This window comes from Salvelinus alpinus, chromosome 36, assembly GCF_045679555.1.
Source record: "Salvelinus alpinus chromosome 36, SLU_Salpinus.1, whole genome shotgun sequence".
NCBI classification, from domain to species: domain Eukaryota; kingdom Metazoa; phylum Chordata; class Actinopteri; order Salmoniformes; family Salmonidae; genus Salvelinus; species Salvelinus alpinus.
In genome coordinates, this window is record NC_092121.1 from 17,171,836 (window position 1) to 17,199,563 (window position 27,728).

Here is a 27,728-nt window from a genome sequence, read left to right on the forward strand (position 1 = left end):
TATCTTAAAATCTTATGGTTGTTCAGTCAGGTAATGTCAATGATGAGACATTGTGAAAGCTGTACATCTGACATGATGCCGTGGAAACAGACTGGCAGAGATAAGCAACAAACAAAAAGAGCCCATTCTACTGAACAAAGCTTACATAATACACAAAAACATACACCCCCAAACCCCCCAGACTACACACATCCTTACAAGCACATGCATGAACTAACATACACCCCCAAACCCCCCAGACTACACACATCCTTACAAGCACATGCATGAACTAACATACACCCCCAAACCACACACATCCTTACAAGCACATGCAGGAACTAACATACAAATTAGGGCAATGTCATTCCAATGTCATTCCATTCCAATGTGCATTCCAACGTTTGTTGTATCATCGACATTGGTATCTGCTCTAACGGGTGGTTTTGAAAGACCCCCACCCTTTTAATTCCAGTAAATCTGGCACTCATCAAAAAAAATTAAAGGATGGTTAAAGAGAGACATGAAACAAAGTTCAACAGAAGTTCAGCAGTTTCCCAAATGTCCAAGGCAAGAGATATCCTTGAAGCTGTGTTTATAGATTCATCTTGGTCTTAGATGAGTAAAACTAAGAAATGCTTTGATAAATGTTGGCTAGCTTGTCTGTGATCCAACCCAGTAGAAAACAGAACACTTTTGACAAAGGGTCATAGGTAGACCACTCTGGTAACAATAACCTTTGCTTTTCCCATTTGGGTTTCTTCTCTTTCCACTTGCGTCAGAGACCAGACACAAAATCCCTGACAGCTAGAGGTCCTGAAGGGCCCCATTCCAACACAGACCGGTGCTTCTTCCTCTTCTGAGGCATAGGCTAACTGACCTCCTTTACAAGGTCTATGGGACCTGTCTGTTTAGCGAGCCAATTAAACATTTAGCACACCAACGGTAGAGTTGACAGGCAAACACCGGCGGCTTCAGTACAGAGACAGAATTTCACGGTCTGTCTAAAAGGTTTTAACACTTTCCCATCAATATGCCCAGTCTGAAAAGAAAGTGGAAATTTTCTTCTCATTATCCTGAGCTGTACTTGAGGCATTGTGACATGGGAGAGGAAGGTGCAATGGTGAAGGAGAAAGCATAATATTCTGTTGAACTTCAACCATAAAAACTAGCAGATGACGGAGCAAACGATATGCTGTGTTTACGTGAAACAAGGTCAAGTCTATATGCAAAACGTCTAGTATGTTGGGATGGAAACTAGAAAAATGGGTACAATATTCAGATCAAGTGAACTCCAGCTCATTCCTTTTTGCCAGTAGCAAGAAGTACTATACTGGCAATGACTAAACTGTACATGGATGGAGCTTTTCCCAGAATTATTGTTATTTCAATAGTTCAACACTGTGATGCCTCTGTAATGGAGGGAAGGAGGAGGTTGTGTGCCTGTCTGTGTCATGATGCCCCAGATGTGCTAGCTAGAGGCAGGAATAACAAGGCGTCAGGAGTAGGCCTAAGTAAGTGGAATGAAGGGACTGTATTGGGTGTTTGGGTGGGCTGGCTCTGTTTGAACACAAAGTCATGAATAAACCATGGCTGCAGTATGGGCGAGTGGCCTGGCGACCAATAGACAGTCACAGTGGGCTCTTTAGAAGCCTATCACTGGCCTGGGGAGGCTGACAGCTGCTCCCTCCCAGAGAATCACCACAGACACCGCCGCGCTGGACGTTTTGTTTGGGGCTCTCTTAACGGCCCTGCCTTTCATTGTGGCCCAACAGTTTTACGAGACGCCGATAATGGGACATTGATGGTCTTCAATACGGAACACCGCTCCCTCTGGTCAATAATAATGCAGTGTGTGGCACACTTACGTTTAAAAAAGACAGATGGCGATGTTATACGCCAGGGGGGTTTCACTCCCAATTCCTGGGGGTTTGCATGGATGCACATCTAACATCAAACCAATTCCCCAAGCTTTGTAGGTCTAATTGGGCAACAAGCTGTGAAATATTTATTGGCATAAAAACACAAATGAAACCTTATCAGCTTGAATATGTTGGACTTTCAAATAGAGGCCGGAGGTAAAGATGGCTTATAAAAAACCATAATGGAACCAACATCAGTTTTAAATATTGACTTTCTAATGCAGGACAAATGAGTAGCTCTATACAGTACACAAACATGTGATCCTCTGTCATTCTAACAGCTCCCATATTCCAATATACCATATGTCAATCTCAGACAAAGCGTTTTAAAAATGTTTTAATTGCGGCAGCTCTGAACAAAGCAAAATCCACAGAATGGGGGGAAAAACCCATGCAACTAAAAAACAAAGGGATTTGTGGTATCTGATGTCTAGGGGATGTAATAAAAATGGGTTAGACAGGATTAACACACGGATTTTGTCTATATTATCACACACTTAACCTCTTCAAACAAATTCCTAAACAATCCAACCTGGGTCCCTCATTCTGTTGTGGCCAGAGTGAGAGAAAGAGGTCAGAGTCCGAACGTGTGTCTCCTAGCCAACTGGCCTGGCTACATCCCACCATTCCTGAGACTCTTTGACCATGAGACGTGGGACACAGAACTCACACCGCGCTGTTGCTGGCTCACCGGGGACCTGTAAAGGGTTTAGTTTGGCTGACTCTGCCATGTAGGAGAGAGAAGAGGAAGCTCCGCCACGTTGGACCTTTCTTTCTCATCCCAGCCCGACCCATAATTCCCCTTAATCTGGTTGAGCACCATATGGGAGGGAGTGGATTGGGTGAGGCAGAGACCTGAGGTACCAGATGTCAGAGAAACGGTTGTGTGATGTGTGTTTGTTTGTGGAAACCTGATGGTGGGGGTAATGACTGTCCCCAATCCCATCAATGGGCTGGGTTGGAGCTCATAACAACAGCTGAGCCACACGTAACGTATAAGGTGATAAATTGGGATGGGCGAGAGGCAAAACAAAGGGAGAGGGTAATCCGACAGTCTCTAGGAATCCCCTCGGGGACTTGGGGGCAGACCCAAGCAGCACGGCAGGCCTGTCAGCTGGCTGAGGCAACTCCAGCCCAGCCCGGAGTGTAGGGGCCACAAGAGCATCCCGTGATAAAAGGGCAATTCCGCCACTTTTCAAAGTCATATTCATCACCTCCAGCACCAAACCTGTCTACGTACAGTTGAAGTCGGAAGTTTACATACACTTAGGTTGGAGTCATTAAAACTCGTTTTTAAACCACTCCACAAGTTTCTTATTAACAAACTATAGTTTTGACAAGTTGGTTAGGACATCTACTTTGTGCATGACAAGTAATTTTTCCAACAATTGTTTACAGACAGATTATTTCACTTATAATTCACTGTATCACAATTCCAGTGGGTCAGAAGTTTACATACACTAAGCTGACTGTGCCTTTAAACAGCTTGGACATTTTCAGAAAATTATGTCATGGCTTTAGAAGCTTCTGATAGACTAATTGACATAATTTGAGTCAATTGGAAGTGTACCTGTGAATGTATTTCAAGGCCTACCTTCAAACTCAGTGCCTCTTTGCTTGACATCATGGGAAAATCAAAAGAACTCAGCTAAGACCTCAGAAATAAAATTATAGACCTTCACAAGTCTGGTTCATCTTTGGGAGCAATTTCCAAACGCCTGAAGGTACCACGTTCATCTGTACAAACAATAGTACACAAGTATAAATACCATGGAACCACGCAGCCGTCATACCGCTCAGGAAGGAGACGCGTTCTGTCTCCTAAAGATTAACGTACTTCGGTGCGAAAAGTGCAAATCAATCCCAGAACAACAGCAAAGGACCTTGTGAAGATGCTGGAGGAAACAGGTACAAAAGTATCTATATCCACAGTAAAACGAGTCCTATATTGACATAACCTGAAAGGCCGCTCAGCAAAGAAGAAGCCACTGCTCCAAAACCGCCATAAAAAAGACAGACTACAGTTTGCAACTGCACATGGGGACAAAGATCGTACTTTGTGGTCTGATGAAACAAAAATAGAACTGTTTGAACATAATGACCATCATTATGTTTGAAAGAAAAGGGGGGAAGCTTGCAAGCCGAAGAACACCATCCCGACCGTGAAGCATGGGGGTGGCAGCATCATGTTGTGGGGGTGCTTTGCTGCAGGAGGGACAGGTGCACTTCACAAAATAGATGGCATCATGAGGGAGGAAAATTAGGTGTATATATTGAAGCAACATCCAAAGACATCAGTCAGGAAGTTAAAGCTTGGTCGCAAATGGGTCTTCCAAATGGACAATCAAACTTCCAAAGTTGTGGCAAAATGGCTTAAGGACAACAAATTCAAGGTATTGGAGTGGCCATCACAAATCCCTGACCTCAATCCTATAGAAAATGTGTGGGCAGAACTGAAAAAGTGTGTGCGAGCAAGGAGGCCTACAAACCTGACTCAGTTACACCAGCTCTGTCAGGAGGAATGGGCCAAAATTCACCCAACTTATTGTGGAAAGCTTGTGGAAGGCTACCCCAAACATTTGACCCAAGTTAACAATTTAAAGGCAATGCTACCAAATACTAATTGAGTGTATGTAAACTTCTGACCCACTGGGAATGTGATGAAAGAAGTAAAAGCTGAAATAAATCATTCTCTCTATTATTATTCTGACATTTCACATTCTTAAAATAAAGTGGTGATCCTAACTGACCTAAGACAGGGAATTTTTACTTGGATTAAATGTCAGGAATTGTGAAAAACTGAGTTTAAATGTATTTGGCTAAGGTGTATGTAAATTTCCAACTTCAACTGTATGTGAAAACAGCGCCTTTCTATGATCTGTGGTAAAAAGATCATTAGAAATTTAATAAAAACAAGGGTTTAAAACTGCAACGAGTTTCGAGCCCAAGGGAGGGTATTTTCTTGCTCCTCACGTCACCGCAAATCTAAAAAAATATATATTTAACTAGCAAGTCAGTTAAGAACAAATTCTTATTTACAATGACGGCCTCAGTGTTTGAAAATCAGTTTTAAAAATGTTTAAACTTTGACGTCATTGTGTAGAACTTTATATTTGTTTCTACAAAACTTAGAAATCAAATCAGTCAAATGCGCTGAATACAACCAGTGTAGACTTTATCGTGATATGCTTACTTACAACCCCTTTCCCAACAATGCAGACCTAAAAAGTAAGACAAATTAGCAACAAAAAAAATGCTAATTTGATTTCTAAGAAATAGTAACACAAAATAACAATAACAAACCTATATACAAGGAGTACCGGTACCGAGTCAATGAGTGCGGTTACTGTGGATAGTCAGATTAATAGTTTGATTAAAACAATTACATGCTTTGCAAGTAGAACGATTTCCCTAATAATCCTGTTTACATGGACACATCTGAAATCAGGCTACCTGATGACACTGATAAATGCAGAAAATCGGCAATCAAAATAAACGTCCTATCACGGCGAACATGTTATTTTGGTAAGCATATTTGATCAAGTTTGTATGTGAAAACTACTTCTAAGACACATACATTGTTGTTCCGAACACACTTCACTCGTGTTAATAAAGGAGGCTCGCTCGGCTGGTGCTAGCACATGGGCAGATCAAATACACTGCTGGAACGCCCATTAAGGTGTTTACATGTCCTAATAATTTCAAAGATTGCTCAGAAAACCAGGTGTTTTAATTGGTGTATGCTTACTTAGATTTTGACCTTACGTTGATTAAGATAAGCAGAGTAAGGTGTTTACATGACTATTGCATAATCTAAAATAATCCGTTTAATACCTAATTATTAGTGTGCATGTGAACATACTCAATGTGCAGAGGTACGAGGTAGTTGACGTAATATGTACATGTAGGTAGGGGTAAAAGTGACTAGGCAATCAGAATAGATAATAAACAGAGTAGCAGAAGCGTATGTGAAGAGTACGAAAGTCTATGCGTGAGTGTGTGTTTGGCATCCATATGCATGTGTGTGTGAGCGTATGTAGTCGAATGTAGTCTGTGTGTGTGTATGTGTGTTGGAGTGTCAGTGTAGTATGTGTGAGTAGAGTCCAGTGAATGAGCCGGTGCAAGAGAGTCGGTGCAAATAAAAAAGGGGTCAATGCAAATAGTCAGGGTAGCCATTTGATTAGCACCCTCTGTAGCGCCTTACGGTCAGGTGCCAAGCAGTTGCCATACCAAGCGTGATGCAGCCAGTCAAGATGCTCTCAATGGTGCAGCTGTATGTTGACACTGGTATTGTGCAGGATATAATGAAAATGAGGTTGAAAAGCGGTAGTTGCCCTTTAATATGAACGCTTGACAGGGTTTACAACCCCAGGGCAGACAAAGAGACCTGTATAGTGTAATTACACCTTAAGTCCACAATTCTTACAATATAATAGTCTGCTGAATTAGATAAACACAGGAAAAACACAGGGTACACTGAGACCACTTAACTCTCCCCATCCCTCATATCCCATCATCTCTCCCCTCTGGGTCAGAGCAATTCATGTTTGTTTAGAGCTAAAAGAGGGTCCAGAATAGCACAGAGGGTGATAGGTTATCACAATGATAAAGCAGCCCAACCTCCTGGCCTGGGGCTCTCAGTTCTCTCAGTCACTGTGCTGTGTGGTGTCATGTTGAACTCAATGTCGGACACTATCTCGACAGTGAATGAGCAGAGAGGAGCAACTAAATACAGGAGTCCTCCAGAACGTCTTGCACCTTGTGGCATTGTGGTTGTGGAAAAACAGCCTCTAAACAGCCGCCCAGCACTGTCATTTTAGTAATTACATAGGCCTCTGAGAACACGACAACACAGAGTCAGAGAAAAAGTCCTCCTGGGTGTGTGAGTAATGGTCTTTGTGTTTGTAAACTATGCCAGTAGGTGCATTTAGTGATTGGAAGAGCAGAAGGATAAGGTGCAGTAAACTGCAGTTGATAGACCATTGTAGTTGGAGATAACAGCTTTTGAGAGCAGAAAGATCGGAGGACTTGATAGCTCAAGAAGAGGCAACTGAGCCCCCCCTCCCCTCAGACCTTTGAGGCATTTGTGATGGGGGTCTGCAAGTGGGAACCCACCCACCCACCCCATCCACAAACCCTCATACAGCGGATAGCAACTGGGGATAGAAAGTCTCCCTCTCAAGGGAGACGATATCGACGGCCGTAAGCTTATGGTCCAGTGAATTAAAACCCGGGGAGAATGTGGATAGGCTTTCAGTTTCCCGAGAGCGAGAGAGAGTTCATTAGTGCGCCATCATCATAAGGGCTGGATTGGAGCTTTAGCTGAGGCTCAGCGTCTTCTGTAGTTAAGTTCCTGAAGCTTGACCTCAGAGTAGAGTTGAGAGCACTCACCTCCTCTCAGCACAGCTCCCCTGAACAAACACACTCAATCACTGAACATAAGGATCACTCTACATTCAATAGGATTAGCTCCAACACTCCACTTTGTAAAAGGTAAGCTATCGTTCACATAATCCAATAACAGGGTTTATCACTTTTTCATGAGAAAGAAAATACCCATAACTGTGTGGGGCGGCAGGTAGCCTAGCAGTTAAGAGCGTTGGGCCAGCAACCGAAAGGCCGCTGGTTGGAATCCCCAAGCCAACTAGGTGAAAAATCTGACGAGCAAAGCATTTACCCCGATTTGCTCCTGTATGTCGGTCTGCATAAGAGCATCTGCTAAATGACTGAAATGTCATTTGTTGAAATATTGAGTCAACCAGCAGAACTAGAAAACTGGTTGATGAGTCAGTTAGATAGCAAACACTGGCTTTTGCATCATGTCTGAACAACTGAGAACTGTCGATTTCCGCTGGCTCGACTAGCCTACTCCTGTCAGAGAATCACCGGCGTAGACGTTTAGCAGGATCTATTGATTTGGGAGACGTTTAGTAGTTATGACAGGTGTGGCATCAGCAGCAGCAGACAGAACTAAGCAAACTGCTTGTTTAAGCATGTTACCGATTGCCTTACTGCCTCCAGAGGAAGAGATTTCTGACTGTGCGTACATCTAATTGTCTTACTTAGGCGCCATCTGTCAATAATCCCAAAGCTTGGGCAAATAAACATAACGGAGATGTATTGCACTGCACACTCCCTCAGCCTTTCAGCGAGCTAAAATAAATCTGGCTATGAGATTTAAGATTTCAGGGTAACTTGAGGACTCACTGTTTCGGCTGGCTTTGAGCTTGGCCAGTAGTTTCTGAGTGGAGGGCAGGTCTCCGCTCTTGACGGCCTGCAGTAGGTCCTGCTCCTTCCCCATGATGGTCCAAGGTGTGTAAGCGCTTCACTGGCGTCCGTCCAGAGTCCAGGCAGCGGCTTCCTCACAGCGCCATGCTAAGGCACAGCCGCATCAACCTACCTCAGAGTTACTGTCCTCACAGAAACACACACAGCTGACAGGTGAGGGAATGTGAAGCAGTAGATGGGAGGACACTCACAGCCTCAAATCAGCTGTCTCAACTCCCAGTCCGGTTACGGATGCCAAGTCAAGGGAGGCCTGAGAGACGGAAAATCTCTTTTGCTGCTTAAATTTCCTGTTCAACTTTCTTTCAGTCTTTATTTGCTAAATATTTTATTGTACAGAGTGTGTCAGGGGTTGGAGTTGTGTGGAGCTACCATTTATGTGCTTGAGGGCCTCAGCGGGTGCTGTGGTCAGAGCACAGAGAAGGCTGGAATGGAGCCGCATGAACCAGCAGGCCAGAACCTGAGAACAGAGAAAACGAGAATAACAGTTGGGTTAATAGGCTATATCATAGTCCAGACTCAATACTGTACAAACCACACAGACATGCAAGTCTTTCAATGCCCATATGGCTAGAGACGACATGGAGGAGAAACCAAAGCAAGACCGTCAAAAAGCGTGTAACCCCAAGGAAGCTCCAACCCAAAGAACAGCAACAGGGTTTTTACCATGCTTCAACAAAATTCCACCCGCATGCTACGGGCTTATTCATTTGGAAATTAATCAAAATATTAAACTGGGAAGAAAAAACTATTTGCCATCAAGTCCAGCGTGCCTAGGATCTCTTTTTCATTTTTAACCCGGCTTGCCCTTACAGGAAAAATCAGTGGAGTGCCCTTTATCTTTCAGGAAACTGAAACAGTGAGGGAGGGAGTAATATCCTGAAAAACTCTAAGAATCTCCCCACAAAATGAACATCTCACTGACATACATAAATACGCATCGTTGTCACTTCAATTCATGGTGAGCAGTAAATATCTGAGATTAAATGAAGTAGCCTACGCTATCCATCCCCTTCAACAACAACAAGGCTGGTAAACAGTGCAATTTATGAGAAAGAAAATGTAGTTTAATGACTGCAGTGCATACCAGGACTTAATGGACAAATGGTTCATGAGAGAGTAACTTGCCCATAGATGATGGACATTTTTTAGAGCCTTTTCAGCAAGTGAGCTGGTGTTATTTACAGTTTTCCCTGAGGCTCTGAGATAAGGTTTTCAATGCTTGACCATGTATCAAATGCAATTTGAATTGGAGGCTACTTAAACTCTTCCAGCCCAATGGCCAAGAACAGTTGAGAGGAATGTGAGCAAGAAGTAGCCAAGTTTAGGAGTGTTTGTTGCTTTTAAACAATTTACATATATTTGTTTCACTTAATTAAGATGGTAGCAGAATTAGATAGAACTTGTGCATAAAAGTACAATAACGCAAACTGTGATGTGTTCACGATCACACTGAACCAGTAAATGGGCAGAGGAGGAGACGATGAATATGATGAGTCTCCTCTCCAGCTCAGTTAGCTACAGTACCATTCATTTCCCCATTAGACAGCTCAGCAAGCATTATGTCAAAATACGTTCGTTATTCAGTTTCGCTGCGAAACTATTGTAATTTACTCGATCAACGCCCTGTATGTACAGTGGGGAGAACAAGTATTTGATACACTGCCGATTTTGCAGGTTTTCCTACTTACAAAGCATGTAGAGGTCTGTAATTTTTATCATAGGTACACTTCAACTGTGAGAGACGGAATCTAAAACAAAAATCCCGAAAATCACATTGTATGATTTTTAAGTAATTAATTAGCATTTTATTGCATGACATAAGTATTTGATACATCAGAAAAGCAGAACTTAATATTTGGTACAGAATCCTTTGTTTGCAATTACAGAGATCATACGTTTCCTGTAGTTCTTGACCAGGTTTGCACACACTGCAGCAGGGATTTTGGCCCACTCCTCCATACAGACCTTCTCCAGATCCTTCAGGTTTCGGGGCTGTCTCTGGGCAATACGGACTTTCAGCTCCCTCCAAAGATTTTCTATTGGGTTCAGGTCTGGAGACTGGCTAGGCCACTCCAGGACCTTGAGATACTTCTTACGGAGCCACTCCTTAGTTGCCCTGGCTGTGTGTTTCGGGTCGTTGTCATGCTGGAAGACCCAGCCACGACCCATCATCAATGCTCTTACTGAGGGAAGGAGGTTGTTGGCTAAGATCTCGCAATACATGGCCCCATCCATCCTCCCCTCAATACGGTGCAGTCGTCCTGTCCCCTTTGCAGAAAAGCATCCCCAAAGAATGATGTTTCCACCTCCATGCTTCACGGTTGGGATGGTGTTCTTGGGGTTGTACTCATCCTTCTTCTTCCTCCAAACACGGCGAGTGGAGTTTAGACCAAAAAGCTCTAGTTTTGAATCATCAGACCACATGACCTTCTCCCATTCCTCCTCTGGATCATCCAGATGGTCATTGGCAAACTTCAGACGGGCCTGGACATGCGCCTGCTTGAGCAGGGGGACCTTGTGTGCGCTGCAGGATTTTAATCCATGACGGCGTAGTGTGTTACTAATGGTTTTCTTTGAGACTGTGGTCCCAGCTCTCTTCAGGTCATTGACCAGGTCCTGCCGTGTAGTTCTGGGCTGATCCCTCACCTTCCTCATGATCATTGATGCCCCACGAGGTGAGATCTTGCATGGAGCCCCAGACCGAGGGTGATTGACCATCATCTTGAACTTCTTCTATTTTCTTCTATTTTCTAATAATTGCGCCAACAGTTGTTGCCTTCTCAACAAGCTGCTTGCCTATTGTCCTGTAGCCCATCCCAGCCTTGTGCAGGTCTACAATTTTATCCCTGATGTCCTTACACAGCTCTCTGGTCTTGGCCATTGTGGAGAGGTTGGAGTCTGTTTGATTGAGTGTGTGGACAGGTGTCTTTTATACAGGTAACGAGTTCAAACAGGTGCAGTTAATACAGGTAATGAGTGGAGAACAGGAGGGCTTCTTAAAGAAAAACTAACAGGTCTGTGAGAGCCGGAATTCTTACTGGTTGGTAGGTGATCAAATACTTATGTCATGCAATAAAATGCAAATGAATTACTTAAAAATCATACAATGTGATTTTCTGGATTTTTGTTTTAGATTCCGTCTCTCACAGTTGAAGTGTACCTATGATAAAAATGACAGACCTCTACATGCTTTGTAAGTAGGAAAACCTGCAAAATCAGCAGTGTATCAAATACTTGTTCTCCCCACTGTACATCCAAAAAAGTGAAACTGAAAAAAAGATATTGTCTGGAAAGAATGTATTGTTTTTGACCAAGCGTGCATGCACCAAATCCACCTCTTCAGCACCTCCAATAAAATCACTCATTACCAATAGTGTGCAACTGCAGCCTGCAATTTGTGGCATTTGTGCATGTGGGCATTCCTGCAAGCACACTTTGCTAGCACACGGTGTCACCCCCGCCTCCTGCCTGCTGTGTACCGGAGTCCTCCTTGCTAGCTAGCTGGAGGGACACCAGTGTACTTCGCTCCCGCCTACCCTCAATGTTGTTTCTAAACAGCTACCAGGGTGTTTATAAACACTACAGGGACAAGATCATCCACATGCATTGATCACATTTGTACTAATACTGTTGTACTTTGTTCTAAAGCTGTATCTGTACCCATTGGCTGCATATTCAGGAAAGCCAAAGTTCCAAAAGATGGGCCTAAAATAGTGTATAAGATATCATACAAAAGATTTTGTTGTGAATTATGTGGATGATGTTAAAAAAAAAAATTTTGTTTGTCTGATGTTATTAATAAGGAGCATCCAGATGCTGCACTTGATTAATTTATGATAAACATGTTTGATAAACATACACATGTTAAGAAACTGACTGTTAGAACTGTTAAGGCTCCATGGATTGATGAGGAATTGAAAAACTGTATGGTTGAAAGAGATGGGGCGAAAAGGAGTGGCTATAAATCTGGCTGTATATCTGACTGACTGGTTGACTTACGGCAAATTGAGAAATTGTGACTAAGCTTAAAAATAAAAAACTACTCAGAAGCCAAGATCAATGACAAAGAATGATGGAAGAAAACCTGAGTACTTGAAATGAAATTATGGGAAGACAAACAAATTAAACTCCATCTTTTGATGAATCAGATGGCTTACTCATCACAAAACCATTTGATGTTGCCAATTATTTTAATGGTCACTTCATTGGAAAAGTGGGCAAACTTAGGCAGTAAATGCCAACAATGAACAATGAGCAATCGTATTCATGCATAAAAAAACGAATAATGAAAGAAAAGCATTGTAAGTTTGAATTTTGTAAAGTTACTGTGGGAGAGGTGGGAAAATAATTGTTATCAATCAATAATGACAAACCTCCTGGCTAGAGGTCGACCGATTTCAAGTTTTCATAACAATCGGTAGTCGACCTTTTTGGACGCCGATTATATTGCAATCCACGAGGAAACTGCGTGGCAGGCTGACCACCTGTTACGCAAGTGCAGCGTCAAAAGGACCTTGTGGCTGCAAGGAGTCAAAGTAAGTCGCTAGCTAGCATTAAACCTATGTTATAAAAAAAATAACAATCTTCACATAATCTCTAGTTAAATACACATGGTTGATGATATTACTAGATTAACTAGCTTGTCCTGCGTTGCATATAATCAATGCGGTGCCTGTTAATTTATCATCGAATCACAGCCTACTTCAACTTCACCAAATGGGTGATGATTTAACAAAAGCGCATTCCCGAAAAAAAAACACAATCAATGCGCAAATGTACCTAACGATGAACATCAATGCCTTTCTTCAGAGTATATGCAACAGTTTGGGCAGCATGACTCGTTGCGAACTGTGTGAATACCATTTCTTCCTAACAAAGACCGTAATTAATTGGCCAGAATTTTACATAATTATGACATAACATTGAAGGTTGTGCAATGTAACAGCAATACTTAGACTTAGGGTTGCCACCCATTTGATAAAATACGGAACGGTTAAATGAAAGAATAAATGTTTTGTTTTCGAAATGATAGTTTCCGGATTTGACCATATTAATGACCAAAGGCTCGTATTTCTGTGTGTTTATTATATTATAATTAAGTCTATGATTTGATATTTGATAGAGCAGTCTGACTGAGCGGTGGTAGGCAGCAGCAAGCTTGTAAGCATTCATTCAAACAGCACTTTCCTGCGTTTGCCAGCAGCTCTTAGTGATGCTTTAATGCACAGCGCTGTTTATGACTTCAAGCCTATCAACTCCCGAGATTAAGCTGGCAATACTAAAGTACCTATAAGAACATCCAATAGTCAAAGGTATATGAAATAGAGGTCGACTGATTATGATTATTCAATGCCGATACCGATTATTGGAGAACCAAAAAAAGCCGATAACGATTAATCGGCTGATTCATATTTATTGACATTTAATCCTAGTAAAAATTCTCTGTTTTAACTCAGTTAGGATCACCATTTTAAGAATGTGAAATGTCAGAATAATAGTTGAGAAAATTATTTATTTCAGCTTTTACTTCTTTCATCACATTCCCAGTGGTTCAGAAGTTTACATACACTCAATTAGTATTTGGTAGCATTGCCTTTAAATTGTTTAACTTGGGTCAAACGTTTTTTGGTAGTCTTCCACAATAAGTTGGGTGAATTTTGGCCCATTCCTCCTGACAGAGCTGGTGTAACTGAGTCAGGTTTGTAGGCCTCCTTGCTCGCACACGCTTTTTCAGTTCTGCCCCACACATTTTCTATAGGATTGAGGTCAAGGCTTTGTGATGGCCACTCCAAAACCTTGACTTTGTTGTCCTTAAGCCATTTTGACACAACTTTGGAAGTTTGATTGTCCATTTGGAAGATGACTGATGTCTGAAGATGTTGCTTCAATATATCCACCTAATTTTCCTCCCTCATGATGCCATCTATTTTGTGAAGTGCACCAGTCCCTCCTGCAGCAAAGCACCCCCACAACATGATGCTGCCACCCCCATGCTTCACGGCTGGGATGGTGTTCTTCGGCTTGCAAGCTTCCCCCCTTTTTCCTCCAAACATAACGATGATCATTTTGGCCAAACAGTTCTATTTTTGTTTCATCAGACAAGAGGACATTTCTCCAAAAAGTACGATCTTTGTCCCCATGTGCAGTTGCAAACCATAGTGTGGCTTTTATATGGCGGTTTTGGAGCAGTGGCTTCTTCCTTGCTGAGCGGACTTTCAGGTTATGTCGATATAGGACTTGTTTTACTGTGGATATAGATACTTTTGTACCTGTTTCCTCCAGCATCTTCACAAGGTCCTTTGCTGTTGTTCTGTATTTGACTTGCACTTTTCGCACCAAAGTACGTTCATCTCTAGTTCTTCCTGAGCGGTGTGACGGCTGCGTATTCACATGGTGCGTATTCCCATACTTGCGTAATATTGTTTGTACAGATGAACGTGCCTTCAGGCATTTGGAAATTGCTCCCAAGGATGAACCAGACTTGTGGAGGTCTACAATTTTTTTCTGAGGTCTTAGCTGATTTCTTTTGATTTTCCCATGATGTCAAGCAAAGAGGCACTGAGTTTAAAGGTAGGCCTTGAAATACATTCACAGGTACACTTCCAATTGACTCAAATGATGTCATTTAGTCTATCAGAAGCTTCTAAAGCCATGACATAATTTTCTGGAATTTTCCAAGCTGTTTAAAGGCACAGTCAACTTAGTGTATGTAAACTTCTGACCCACTGGAATTGTGATACAGTGAATTTTTAAGTGAAATAATCTGTCTGTAAACAATTGTTGGGAAAATTACTTGTGTCATGCATGAAGTAGATGTCCTAACCGACTTGTAAAAACTATAGTTTATTAATATGGCTTGGGGGCCGTATTTCGATGTCTGGATGAGAAGCGTGCCCAAAGTAAACTGCCTGTTACTCAGGCCCAGAAGCTAGGATATGCATATAATTGGTAGCAAGGAACTTAAACATTAGCTTTTTTACATGGCACATATTGCACTTTTACTTTCTTCTCCAACACTGTGTTTTTGCATTATTTAAACCAAATTGAACATGTTTCCTTTATTTGAGACTAAATGTATTTTATTTATGTATTATATTAAGTTAAAATAAAAAAGTGTTCATTCAGTATTGTTGTAATTTTCATTATTACATATTATTATTATTATATATATTTTTTTGTATTATTATTTTTATTTTTTATTTAATCAGCCGATTAATCGGTATCTGCTTTTTTTGGTCCTCCAATAATCGACATCGGCGTTGAAAAATCATTGAAAAATCGGTCGACCTCTAGTGTAATGTAGCGCAGGGCAGTTCTCTAGGCCCTGTACTCTTTTCTATTTTTACCTATGACCTGCCACTGGTATTAAGGGGATCCTAATAAAATACCAAATACCAAAAGATCTGTGAGAAAACAGTGCTCGACAGGCGGGGGAGGAGGACACTGTGATACCGTGTGCTATCTTGCTAGTTAGCACACAGTGTCGCCCCCAACTCCTGTGCACTGGGGAAAACCTTGCTTGACAAGCGGGGGCAAAGGACACTGTCTACCAATCGTCCCCAACTCCCGCTAGCACAGCAGGCGGGAGGCGACACCATGAACTAGCTAGCTTGATAGTTAGCTCGCTAACTAGCAAGCACACGGTGTCGCTAACTATCACGCTAGCTAGTCCATGGTGTCGCCTCCCGCCTGCTGTGCTAGCAGGAGGTGGGGACGATTGGTAGACAGTGTCCTTTAAAGAAAAACTAACTAGCAAGCACATGGTGTCGCTAGCACACAGTGTCGCTCCCGCCTGCTGTGTACCGGTTCTTAGGACTAGCTGGTTAAGCTAGTACACAGTGTCCTTCACTCCCGCCTGCCGAACACCTGCCCTCGCCGTCGGCAGGGGCGAAGGACACCATCTACCGGTGTATGGCTAGCTAGCTACTGTTGCCCCACCTTCTTCTGTGAGTTTATTGGCAGCTGGCATCCAACATTATTGTGCATTAACCCCACTTACTGTACTGGAGCGCCCCCGCCTCCTGCCTGTCCTACTTCAAAATGTACCAATAGAAGTATAAAGAGGGGTTACTGCAGATGCAGGAATACCCACGTGCAGGAACGCCCTGAATTGTGGGCCAATTGCACCCTTCTCCTCATTACTGCCATGCATGCACAGGTCATCTGATTTTATTTTATTTGGATCTCTTTTAGTCCCCATTTGGACTAATCTTCCAAGAGTCCTTAAACATTAAAATACAATTTGATACAGCAGGAGTACAGTATCCCAAAAGATCATTGATAAAACATTTATTTCAACCTTTTTTGGAAGTACATACCAGGTGTGAAGGCAGTAAATGACGATAGTTGCTCAGCGAAACTCCATATTTGGTGAGTATAACAAACATATTGACATAACGTTTGCAGAGCTGTCTAATAGAAAAATGAATGGTGGCTAACTGGGCTAGAGTGGCTACTCATATTCATCGTCTCCTCAAATCAACCTGGCCAGGAAATTAATGTACAGCAAAGTGTTGCTATGTAAACACACCGTTTTGAGAAAGTTCACAGTGTGCACAGCAGGATCCCACTAATGAGATGGTGTCTGCACTGTTCTTTTGTGTGAACATAACTTGCTACATTACATAACCTGGCAGTCTCAGTACACCACACACCCAAAGAGGTGCATGGGGCGTAAGCAAAGCTGTCATTCCCATTAACAGTGATCATATCTTCCTCCTCTTCCCCCACCAAGACCATTAGCCAGTCGTTTCATGCTTGCTGCATTGCTGGCAAGGGGTCACACAATATGAATGTGTGTTTGAGAGGTTGGAGTGTGTAGCTGGTGATGGGGTGTAACTTTATTCACTGCTCCCAATGGAGAACTACACCATGATGAGGGATTTACATTATGGATCCTTTATTGCCAATAATGTGTTTTTAGAAATAGACCTAGTTAGTTATTGTTCATCCAACTGTAAGTTAGTTATTACTCAATTATAAAATGATCCATAAATAAGACACATTACAAAGCATGGCGCAAACGTGCAATGCAATTTGAGCTGGATCGGGCTATTATGAAAGGAAAAATACCATTAGCTAGTAGCTCTTACAACATATGTAGCAAGCCTATCACTTTAGCTAGCATCTACTTCTCAATCTCTCGGTTGCTTCGTTCACTAAAATAACATGGCTAGCTAGCTAGCAAAGCTAACTAGTGTGCTAGCGACCTTCGGACTGAACTTCTTAACTAGCAACACTAGTTTCCCGAGCCCGTCGGTAGGGGCCATTCCTGTCTTATCCATAATTATAACGTTTGAATTCACATTTGTCTTACCTTACACAGTGTTGTTGTTGCATGTTAGAAAACGGAAATACATGTGAAGGTGGCAGTTTTCAGAGAGCCCTCCAAGGTCCAAGCAAAAGTAATCATAGCCTTCCAATAACTCAAGGAAAGTAATTTTGAGTCAGTCTCCCACAGAAAGCCAATCTTAGTACTCCTCTTATGTCCAGTGAACACATAACCTACTCATCACAAATATATGTGAATTATAAAACTACATAAAAGTTTGTATAATTTGATGCAATATTTTCCAACTCCGACGTGAAAGCCAGACTCCGCTACATTGTCACTTGCTCCGTCAGATCCAATCCAGAATATGTTCGTCCCTCCCACAGTCCTCTGTCCCCGTTATCCCCTCCTCCGCTTCCAAAAAGAGCGAGCTGTGCGACCCGACTCGCGCCAGTGCGACTTGAAATGATATGAAGTAAATAATAATAAATCATATAAATAAAAAATATATAACATGCACTACACTAAAGTTTAAAGCTAGAATCCCTAGTTGTACATACATTTTTTATATATACGAATTGATTATTGATGATAACATAAATGCCTATGAGCTTAGTTCAACTGTTGTACCCCATCAGAACCAAAAATGTGTTTGTAAACAATGTAAATGTATTTAAACAAACTGTATAGCCTCAAAATATGTTTACAACTATAATGTTGATATCATGGCTGGTCAGTCCTTGCATCCATAGCTCTATGAATTTGAGTTACAATTTGGTTACATTTCTCCTGGCCCATCCCTCAGCTTTTTACCAAAATAGAGGCCGGCTGACCGCTTTGCTATTGTTTCAATTAAGGACTCTAGCTATAATTAGGTTTGTAAAATTAAAGATTTGCTGATGGAATAATAAAACAATTGCACATAAGATGCCATCTCATAACATTTTGCACAGCTGCCAGTGGCAGAAAATGGCCATAAACACAGCTTTCCCCAAAAATGTGTACAATTTGTTACAAGTGGTCATTATCTTGCTTTTACAGTGAATTATATAATCTAGCAGCATTCACTAGTCTATTATCAGGATTTCATTCATAACAGACACTGGAGATCCATGTATGTATGTAACAATAGCTCAGCAGATCAAAGCTTGACACAAGAATGTGTCACTTTGCCTTTATTGTGGCTTGGAGTAACCTATCCTTGGATAGGCACTGGACAAAGAGGCTGCAAGTCAAAGCTCATTTACAAAAGGGTTGGCATGAATGGACTGCTGGCTTCATAATGTGAATGCTTTCATTGTGAGTCCCAATCAAACCCGACAGTTTCTAATGAGAATAGGCATGGTAGGAAAATGAGAAAGAGGAATGACCGAGAGACTATAGTCTCGGCTCCCTGCACCTGCCTTCACAGAGAAGATAAGGGTTGTTCAAATGATCAAAGAAGGCCCGATCCCACAAACAGACGCTTGGAACACCTGAGCTTGGCTTTACACCGTCAAAGGCCTTTAATGTTGCTGTGAGACTAATAACAAAGGACGCCACACAACTCCAGCAGCCGCTCCTTCGGAGGGACTACCTCCATGGCAAACATAGGAGTTAACAGCATTTCAAGGAAGGCTTTTCACATGAAAATACAATTGAGTGTCCATCATTTTACTTTTGTCCTCTTGTACAGTGATATTACTTTTCGTGCATGCAGTACTTCCCACAGCCAGCTCTCCATCTGCATGTCGTGGTTGGCATAGAAGTGCAGGGGCAGCATCACAGCATCATAGTAGTGGTCAGAGAAGTCTGCAAAGTTTTTTGTGATGAAACCATAGGCAGACACCTGCGGGAAGTTAGGAGATTTGTTCACTTATGCATGAATTGCATTCTCAGTCAGCTGTGTAACTATTTGCATCCATAGTTTCAGTATAGCACCATCTAGCCTTCAATACAGATGTAGGATCTTAATTTGATCACCCTGTTGCAGTAGAACTTTCCTGCAAAGCAGGAAATTAAATACTTGTGTGTTTGAGATTTAAAAAGGCTTCGGAAGTTTGTAATTTCCACTTTTACATTTCAGTCTTGATTTTCCCTTACAAAAAACGTATCAACCCCTTCAAAAATGTTCATTAATTATAATCCACATTTATTGTTTCTGCAGGATTATGTTAATGAATTACATCTGACACAATCAATATGGAATAACAGTATATGGGGTCTATACCAGGACTATAAACAGAGGATGTCATGGTTTCCCAATAAATCACTTCCATACTGGCCAAGTTGCCATATGTCATTAGACACTTGGTTGGTTAAACAGTGATCAATAGATGACCAAGGCCAACGCGTGTGTTGATGTGACCTGACCTGGTCACACATGTGCAGGGCGGTCAGAAGCATCAGAGCACCAGTGCTGGGCATGTAGAGCTGACTGTACTTCAGCAGGGGAGACTTCAGAAACCTGTGCAGCATTGACAGTCAACAGTCATTAGTGTCAAAAGCAGCCAATAATGTTCTAAAAGTCTCAATTTGACCAGGCAATACGAGTCCCCTTACCTTTGCGTTACATATGTAATAAAATCTGGATGAAGCATTTTAAAATGCTTAACTGGTGCCTTAAATCCAAAGTATCGAGAGGGCCTGTTTGAGGGGATAAATGTAGTAAGGGGTGAAAACTTTCCATTAAGAACGTCAAAAAGTAAATCAATAGCAAGGGAGCTTACAAAAAGATGAGCATCATCAAGTGAATTGTATGCGTATAGCCCTACCACCACTCACAAGATTCTATCCATTGCACACCGCTCCACATTCATAGAAATACAACACTACCATCTTGTGGTAATAAAGTGAATTACAGCTGAGAAGCCTATTCACCAGCAGAAGCGCTGACCACAGTACTTCAACACACCATTGTTTCATGCTGTTCAAATGTACTACTCTTCTTAATGTGGGCTTCACATATGTGACCCTCTCAACTCACCAGTCCCCCTTGTCATGACCGGAGGTGACAGTGAGACCCTGGATAGCAGCTGACATCATCACATAGTCACGTTCGTTGGACGGAATGAAGATATATCGGACTCTCTGCAGATAGGAAATAGTCAAAGCTTTAAGGAATAGTTGCATAAACAACCACTCAGAGTATGACAAATTCCTAACACTTTAAAATGGACCGGATTCAACACTGTAGACCAGGGTTTCCCAAACTTGGTCCTCGTGACCCCAAGGGGTGCATGTTTTGGTTTATGCCCTAGCACTTCACAGCTGATTCAAATAATCAACTAATCATCAAGCTTTGATAATTTGAATCAACTGTGTAGTGTTAGGGCAAAAACCAAAACGTGTACCCCTTGAGGTCCAGAGGACTGAGTTTGAGAAACGCTTCTGTAGCCTGTCCCACAAGTTCTTACCCGTCCCCGTGGGACTTTGGTGAAGCCATCTTTTCTGTAAAAATGTAGGGAATTTTTCATAGTATTTGTGGTGAACCCATAGAAAGATGTCTTTGTGCCCACATCCTCCTCAAAGTGCTTGGTGATTGCCCCATTGACCCTGGAATAAATAATTCACCATCAGTCTAATACTTAAGCGTTTCCTTAAAAACTGTGGATTAATATAAGGAAATATTTACAATTGCAACAAACTTGATCTTAGTTATGTCAAAGAGCAATAAGAAGTCTAATAGTTTTTTGAAGATGGTCGAAGGGGAGCTGCAGCAGCACTACTGACCTGAAGACAAAGTGGTGACTGTCGATGGCTCTGCCTTGTTTGGAGCCTCGAAGGATGCCGCCATTTCCCACCACAGCACAGCGGACACACTGATCAGGCCACCTGCGCTCAAACAGGCGGCTGCTGGACGAGTCGTTGAGCAGGGCCAAAGTGGATCTCACAACTGATCAACAACAAATAAGCAAAAAGGTGAGGGGTCAATGACTTTATATACAGTAAACACATAGTTTGGTTGAGATGATTAAATAGGGTCCTGAAGGGAATGTTCATACCGTCCTGGGGCAGGCCTTTCCAGCCGTAGGGAGGCATATACGTCTCCAATCGCCCCCACTCTGAATAGCTGAAGCTCCCAGCCCACTGCAGCACAGGCACTTTAAAGTTAAAGCGTAGTCTGAGGAAGTCGTCCTTCTTCACTGCTTTTCTCAGAGGACACAACCCCTCCAGCTGAGTAGAGACAGACCTCACTTGACACTGTACAAGATTGATATGTGTGCCTTTGTTCTATTAGATGAGAGGCAACTACATCATCTCTGTGCGTTTACCTTCTCTTCCCCAGTTGCTGTGGTGTTGTCCCAAAGCTCCTCATCGCAAGTCCAAATGCTATTAAACTCTGTGTCTTGACTGGAAGGAGAAGCACAACAAAGAGTTAAATCCACACAAAACCTTGTTAAGTGGACATAAGCACATCAGACCAATCCAGCGGATTTGTTTAAGTCAGGGATGGGCAACTTTGATGGGGTGGGGGCCACAAAATCTGACCTCATGGCTCGCGGGTCTGCGTACCCACATCCATACCCACACATGCAGTCAGAGCTGGCCCTAGCCTTTTGGGGACTCTAAGTGAAATTTGAAGTTACATTTCCTTCAATTCCACACATGTTGCAGTTTTAAAGCAAGTTTGCTGCAAATCTACACATTTTGCCATGGGGGGGGGGGGGGGGGGGGTTCCAGTTTTTAATAGGACATCTGACTGAGAGTGACTAACAAAATCACTGGGGGCCACCGGTAGGTAATTCAACCATGATTACTGCAAGTTTAAATAGCTGGCTGCAAATCTGGCTACAAAATGAACTTACAATAAATAAATAAAAAATAGCTGACATGGGCTAATTGAGTGACGTGAGAAAAACTGCTGATGCACAACCAAATTTCAAAATTCCACTTGATGTATTCTACCTCTCAGTAAGTTAAGACCCCGACCACCCCAAAAAAAGGATATATTTGATTTAAGTCTTTGGAACTTGATCTACGGCCTGTGGGCTGTCAGATACCCATCCTTGGTTTAATGAATACATGAAGATTTTAACAGATATTTTATGGTACCAGAAATTCAGCCCATCAAAACAATTCCTAACATGCATTTTACAAGGTCCTTTCCTTGGAACAGAGTGACAAGTGACAAGACTCCTGACCTCAGAGGAGAGTTCAAATTACTGCCATAACAGTGTTGTAGTTGTGATAATTACTGCTGTCAGTTGTGCAATCAGCATATTACATTTACATGCACAATTAAAAACCAGAGCACAATGTCTAAACTGTAATGTAGACAGTATTTGGTTCATTTAGGACATGTCTGAACAGGAATAAAAATTAGCAGAGTCAGTAGCTTTACTATTAACCACAAATTCAGATCTTGACAAAATGGCAAGCATAAATTTGAAGACACCAGCAACACTGGAACCTCAAACAATCTCTCATTTAGTAAAACATTTGAGTTTCAACTTTCAGCAACAAAAATTAAGGTAGAGTCTTATGAATGGGAAACGGATTATTACAAACTACCCACCAAAATGCATCAATTTGATAAATGTAATCTCATCTGCCAGAATCGAACCATTCCACAATAAGACACAAGAAAACTACAGTAGCAGTAGTATGCAACAGGTCATAGAACTGTCAGGGTTGATGGATTACAGGGATGAAGATACAGGTAGTTGATTTGCATGGATTTCATTTTTTTGGACAATGGTTTCCCAATTAACTAAGTAGCCTAGATTACATTCTACCAACGTATACAAATATTTGAGAGGGAAAACATTTTTTTTTTAAACGCTGAATATTCACCTGTTCGCAAGTCTGTCGTGGAAGAAGTCCAGGTCATAGTATTGTCCATACATAATCGTGGTTATAGTAACACTTACACATAAAGCCCCCACTAGGAAGACACACTTCCTCCTCGTCATATTTCTCAACTAGAGAACAGAATATCTCGTGCTGTTTGAGTAAAAAAAAAATGGAGTTTAACTTTCTGTCACAAGTCATTTACTGCTCTAAATCCCAGGTGAGTCAGTTGGGCGAACAAGGTCCAAGGTCTGTCTCTGTCCTGTTTTTTATTTTTAGCTGTCAATATAACGACGCATGGCGAGACCCAGATGCAGACACAGGACGCAGAAGGTTCGAGTCACTGATATTTATTAAACAACAAGAGGCTGGTCGAGGACAAGTAAAAGTTAATTAACCAGGTCAGAGTTCCAAACGGTACAGGGAGGCAGGCAGGCTCATGGTCAGGTCAGGCTGAATGTTCAGGCAGGCGGGCTCAGAGTCAGGGCAGGCAAAAAGTCAAAACCAGGAGCACAGAAAAAAACACACTGGTTGACTTGACAAGACAAACTGGCAAAAGACAGGGGGAAAAAAATCAGGAAAATCAAGAAGTATAAACGCGATTTGGAAGATAAGAACAACGGACTTATATATCTCTGGCGAGACTCTAAACACAAGAAACCAAAAAAACGGAAGAGACAACCCGATGACAGACGACTATCCACAGACAGCGCTAACTCTGGCCACTCTACCAACGCTGAGTGTTCTATCTACAACAGAGGGCAGGGACACCGGGGACAACGTCGAGGCCAACACCCCCAGCACGTAAGAGGGTTCGACACATACGTCGGGGGAAGAAGAAATCCACTACCACACCTATCAATTGAGACCCAGGACGAGCCCCCAGTCCAACAGGAGCTAAATGTCTTCAACTTATCAAGTAAGACCCTGACATCCGCTCACCTCAGTGTTCTCAATAAGGGGTTAACATTTGTACCCACTGCATACATAAATGACTTTGATGTCCAGATAGATCTATTCAAGTTTTTCGTAATCTAAGATTGCGTGAGTTTTGATAAGAGTGATACTTACATGACTCCACTTGAAATGTCATCCGCAGTGAGATGTATACATAAGTCTAACATGCTAATCAATAGACGTACCTGTCCTACGGTGAGTCAAGGAGGAGATGGAGCCATTAACCCAGCTGAGGTACCTGACAACTCTGAGAGAACTATATTTAGAGCAAAAAGTTCATTTGTACCTCCCCCCAAGCACAATGCCTCCATAGAAACCTTTGGAAAATGTGTTGAAAATGATGTAGGTGACTTACTGAAAGACAAACAGAAACACAAATCCTATGATAACCTGAGTAGAGACAAGAGAATGGCTCTTAAGGACTTAAAGTCAGATCCTTCGATTATCATAAAAAAATGTGACAAAGGAGAAGGAATTTGTATACAAAACAAATGTGACTACGTGAATGAATATCGCCGACAACTATCTAAAGGTGACTTCTATCGCAAACTGAATTGTGACCCTACCCTGGAATTCCAGCATAATATTTCATCCACAGTGGAAAGCTGTTTGGAATCAGGACAAATCACTAAACAAGAAGTTGAATTTCTATTTGTGAAATTTCCCAAGATACCAACTTTCTATAGTCGCTAAATGACACAAACAAGTGTCTCCTCCTCCAGGTAGACCCATTGTAGCAGCAATCAGCTCTGTGACATCCAACATTTCTACATTTGTGGATTACCACATCAAACCGATGGTTGAGATTCTCCCATCTTGTGTCAAAGATACGAGTCACGTGATCTCATTGATAGAGGGCTTAGGAAGGATACCAGAGGGCACCCTGCTGGCCACTTTTGATGTGGAGAGCTTGTTCACTAACATCCCACACCCTGTAGGCTTGCAGGCATTACAACACTTCCTTCAGCAGAGAGACTCTACCCTTGCTCCATCTAATGATTGCATCTTACAATTTACTGAACTGGTATTATCCCATAACTATTTTGTCTTTGAGTCAGACGGTTTCCTTCAAATTCGGGGTGTAGCCATGGGTTCCCCTTTTCCCCCCAACTATGCAAACCTGTATGTGGGACAATTTGAAGAAGCATTCCTTTTTAAAACAGACACACACCCCTTACTTTCTAAAATACTTATAAAAGAGATACATAGATGATGTCTTTGTGCTCTGGGAAGGAAGTCAGCAGGAACTAAATGAATTCCAAACTCTACTAAACGAGAGCTCTGAATACCTCAAATTCACCATGCAGACTGATGAGAGAAAAATAATCTACCTGGATTTATGGATTATCAAAGAGAATGATGCATTACACACAGATTTATACACAAAGCCCACAGATCGCAATAACTTGCTATGTGCGGATAGTATGCATCCTCTTCCCCTCAAGAATGGTCTGCCATATAGCCAGTTATGCAGGGTTAAACGAATCTGTGGCCACCAGTCAGATTTTGACAGCAATGCTAAAAAAAAAAGACAGAAATTCAAAATGAGAGGCTACAAGGATAAAACTCTTAATGCTGCAATGATGAAAATATCTCAAAAACCAAGAGATGAATTACTAAAAACTCAACCAAAGAAGAAAAACAACGCAACCGTCTTTTGTACGAAGTACACCAAGGGTTCGGAGAAAATGAAAGCAATTCTGAAAAAGCACTGGCATATTCTGCAATCAGACAAAAAAATGTCACACCTCTTCAAGGAACCCCCACTGGTGGTCTATAAGCGTGGTCGCAATATTGGAGATAGTTTGGTGAGATCTGACATGCCCCCTGAGCCCACTCACACTCTTGACACCCATCCCAAATGGGAACTACAAATGTGGCTCATGCGCACAGTGTAATAGCACCAAAAAAATAAAAATCTTCAGACACCCACATACAGGTCGAAAGATCCCTGTTAGGGGTATCATCTCATGCAAGACCAAGGGAGTAATCTATCTCATCACCTGTTCATGTGGAAAAGCCTATGTGGGACAAACGAAAAGGCAATTAAAACAACGCATAGCTGAACACCGCAGCTCAATCAGGTGTAAGAACATTGACTATCCAGTAGCAGCTCACTTTGTTGAAGCTAACCATCCCATCTCCTCCCTCAAATACACAGGCAATGAGCATGTGGCTCAACCAAGGAGAGGAGGTAACATTGAGATCGTACTACTACAAAGAGAGGCTTACTGGATATCCTATCTAAAAACATTGACCCCTAGTGGTCTGAATATTGACTTTGATCTCAGGCCCTTCTTATGAACACTTTTTCCTTTATTAAATTGTCTTATAAATTGAAAAATAATTTTTACAGCTTATACTCAATATGTTCCCCCTGTTGATGAGGTTCATTATATATTAAGGTTGAACCAATATTACATGTAACAAAAATGAAATCCGAAATGTGAAATTGAATGAAACAATAATGTATGTTGATGCTAATATGATGTACTATATTCCATTATTTTTCTATATGATAACAATAGAATAATATATTTAATATGCCATATACAATTACATAACCTGGTTCGAGTATTTATGACATTACCCTGAGGAAGGCACAGTGATGCCGAAACGTTGGTAAATACCCATTAAATTGTTGGGAGATTATACATGCAGTGTGCGACTTTATTTCGATAGTTTAAAAGACAGAGAACACAGGAATAAATACCCTGGGAATAATGGTGAAAACGGGTGACACCTGGAGGTGGGTGGAGATAATCACAAAGACAGATGAAACAGATCAGGGCGTGACAGTCAATGCACCTTCCTCGTGTGTGGAGTTGGGGGTTTCTTTTTATGGAAATGCCTCAATTCACACCAACTGGCAGTTTAAAGAGGTGTGAAAAAGAGGTGTGCCATAATTGTGTGCCATTTAAAGAGGTGTGCCATAATTAGGGAAATTCGGTCTGGCTTGCCTTTCAATGATTCTTTATAACCTCTACCTTTAAAACTTACTTAAACTTGATTACATGATTAGAGTACAATTTGAAGAGAGCATAGTGTACATGTCATGCATTACATGTTCATTACAGGTGCCATTTTAACTAGGATTTTAAGGCCTTGTCTTTGGAGTTATGAAATCATAGCTAGTGCCATATAAGAATTCTCATAAATTCAGATTCATTACATTACTTAAGCTGCGTTTAGACAGAATGCTCAATTCTGATATTTTTTTAACTAATTGGTATTTGGACTAAACAGATCAGCTCTGAAAAATACCTGTTGTGATTAGATCTGATGTGATTGGTCAAAATACAATTTAGTGGACAAACGTTCAGAATTGAGCTGTCTGTGTAAACACATCCTTTGTGTTCTAGAAATGACAGAGTGGGATGGATGGGAGTAAGTAATTACATGGATTTCTCAGCCCATCTGCAAATCTTTTTCCAGCATGACAGAATAGGATTGGGTTTTAATTGGTCTCTAGCTGATGACAGGACCCTTCAACCAGTAGAGCCCATTGACTAGATAAATAACCAACGGCCAGGGGGAGC

General features: G+C 41.8%; 2 protein-coding genes across 5 annotated transcripts in view; both read right to left on the reverse strand.

Annotated features, from left to right (window-relative positions):
• LOC139565079 (caskin-2-like) overlaps positions 1-17,833 on the reverse strand; it is an 81,516-nt gene extending 63,683 nt beyond the window's left edge. For all 4 annotated transcript variants that reach the window (XM_071385139.1, XM_071385142.1, XM_071385140.1 and 1 more), the window contains exons 1-2: positions 17,506-17,833; positions 8,109-8,646 (exon numbers count right to left, since the gene is read on the reverse strand). In XM_071385139.1, the coding sequence (XP_071241240.1) occupies positions 8,109-8,202 (94 nt within the window). In that variant the 5' untranslated portion in view covers positions 8,203-8,646; positions 17,506-17,833. The remainder of the gene's footprint in view (positions 1-8,108; positions 8,647-17,505) is intronic.
• Positions 17,834-18,941: 1,108 nt separating this feature from the next.
• st6galnac2 (ST6 (alpha-N-acetyl-neuraminyl-2,3-beta-galactosyl-1,3)-N-acetylgalactosaminide alpha-2,6-sialyltransferase 2) lies at positions 18,942-23,974 on the reverse strand. The gene is made up of 9 exons (XM_071384578.1): positions 23,236-23,974; positions 21,714-21,792; positions 21,444-21,615; positions 21,172-21,334; positions 20,856-20,994; positions 20,426-20,529; positions 20,002-20,085; positions 19,813-19,906; positions 18,942-19,288 (listed from the first exon to the last, which is right to left on the reverse strand). The coding sequence occupies exons 1-9, from the start codon at positions 23,352-23,354 to the stop codon at positions 19,109-19,111; spliced, it is 1,134 nt and encodes a 377-aa protein (XP_071240679.1). The 5' UTR covers positions 23,355-23,974; the 3' UTR covers positions 18,942-19,108.
• Between the last annotated feature and the right edge of the window lie 3,754 nt (positions 23,975-27,728).

What these genes read in the sequence shown, in the direction of transcription:
- st6galnac2 (XM_071384578.1), bottom strand. Translation starts at nt 23,354, where the DNA reads ATGACGAGGAGGAAGTGTGTCTTCCTAGTGGGGGCTTTATGTGTAAGT. An exon ending in CCAAAGTCCCACGGGGACGG is followed by an intron (nt 20,530 to 20,855) that starts GTAAGAACTTGT and finishes TCCTATCTGCAG; the next exon opens with AGAGTCCGATATATCTTCAT. An exon ending in GGTCATGACAAGGGGGACTG is followed by an intron (nt 20,086 to 20,425) that starts GTGAGTTGAGAG and finishes CCCCTCAAACAG; the next exon opens with GCCCTCTCGATACTTTGGAT.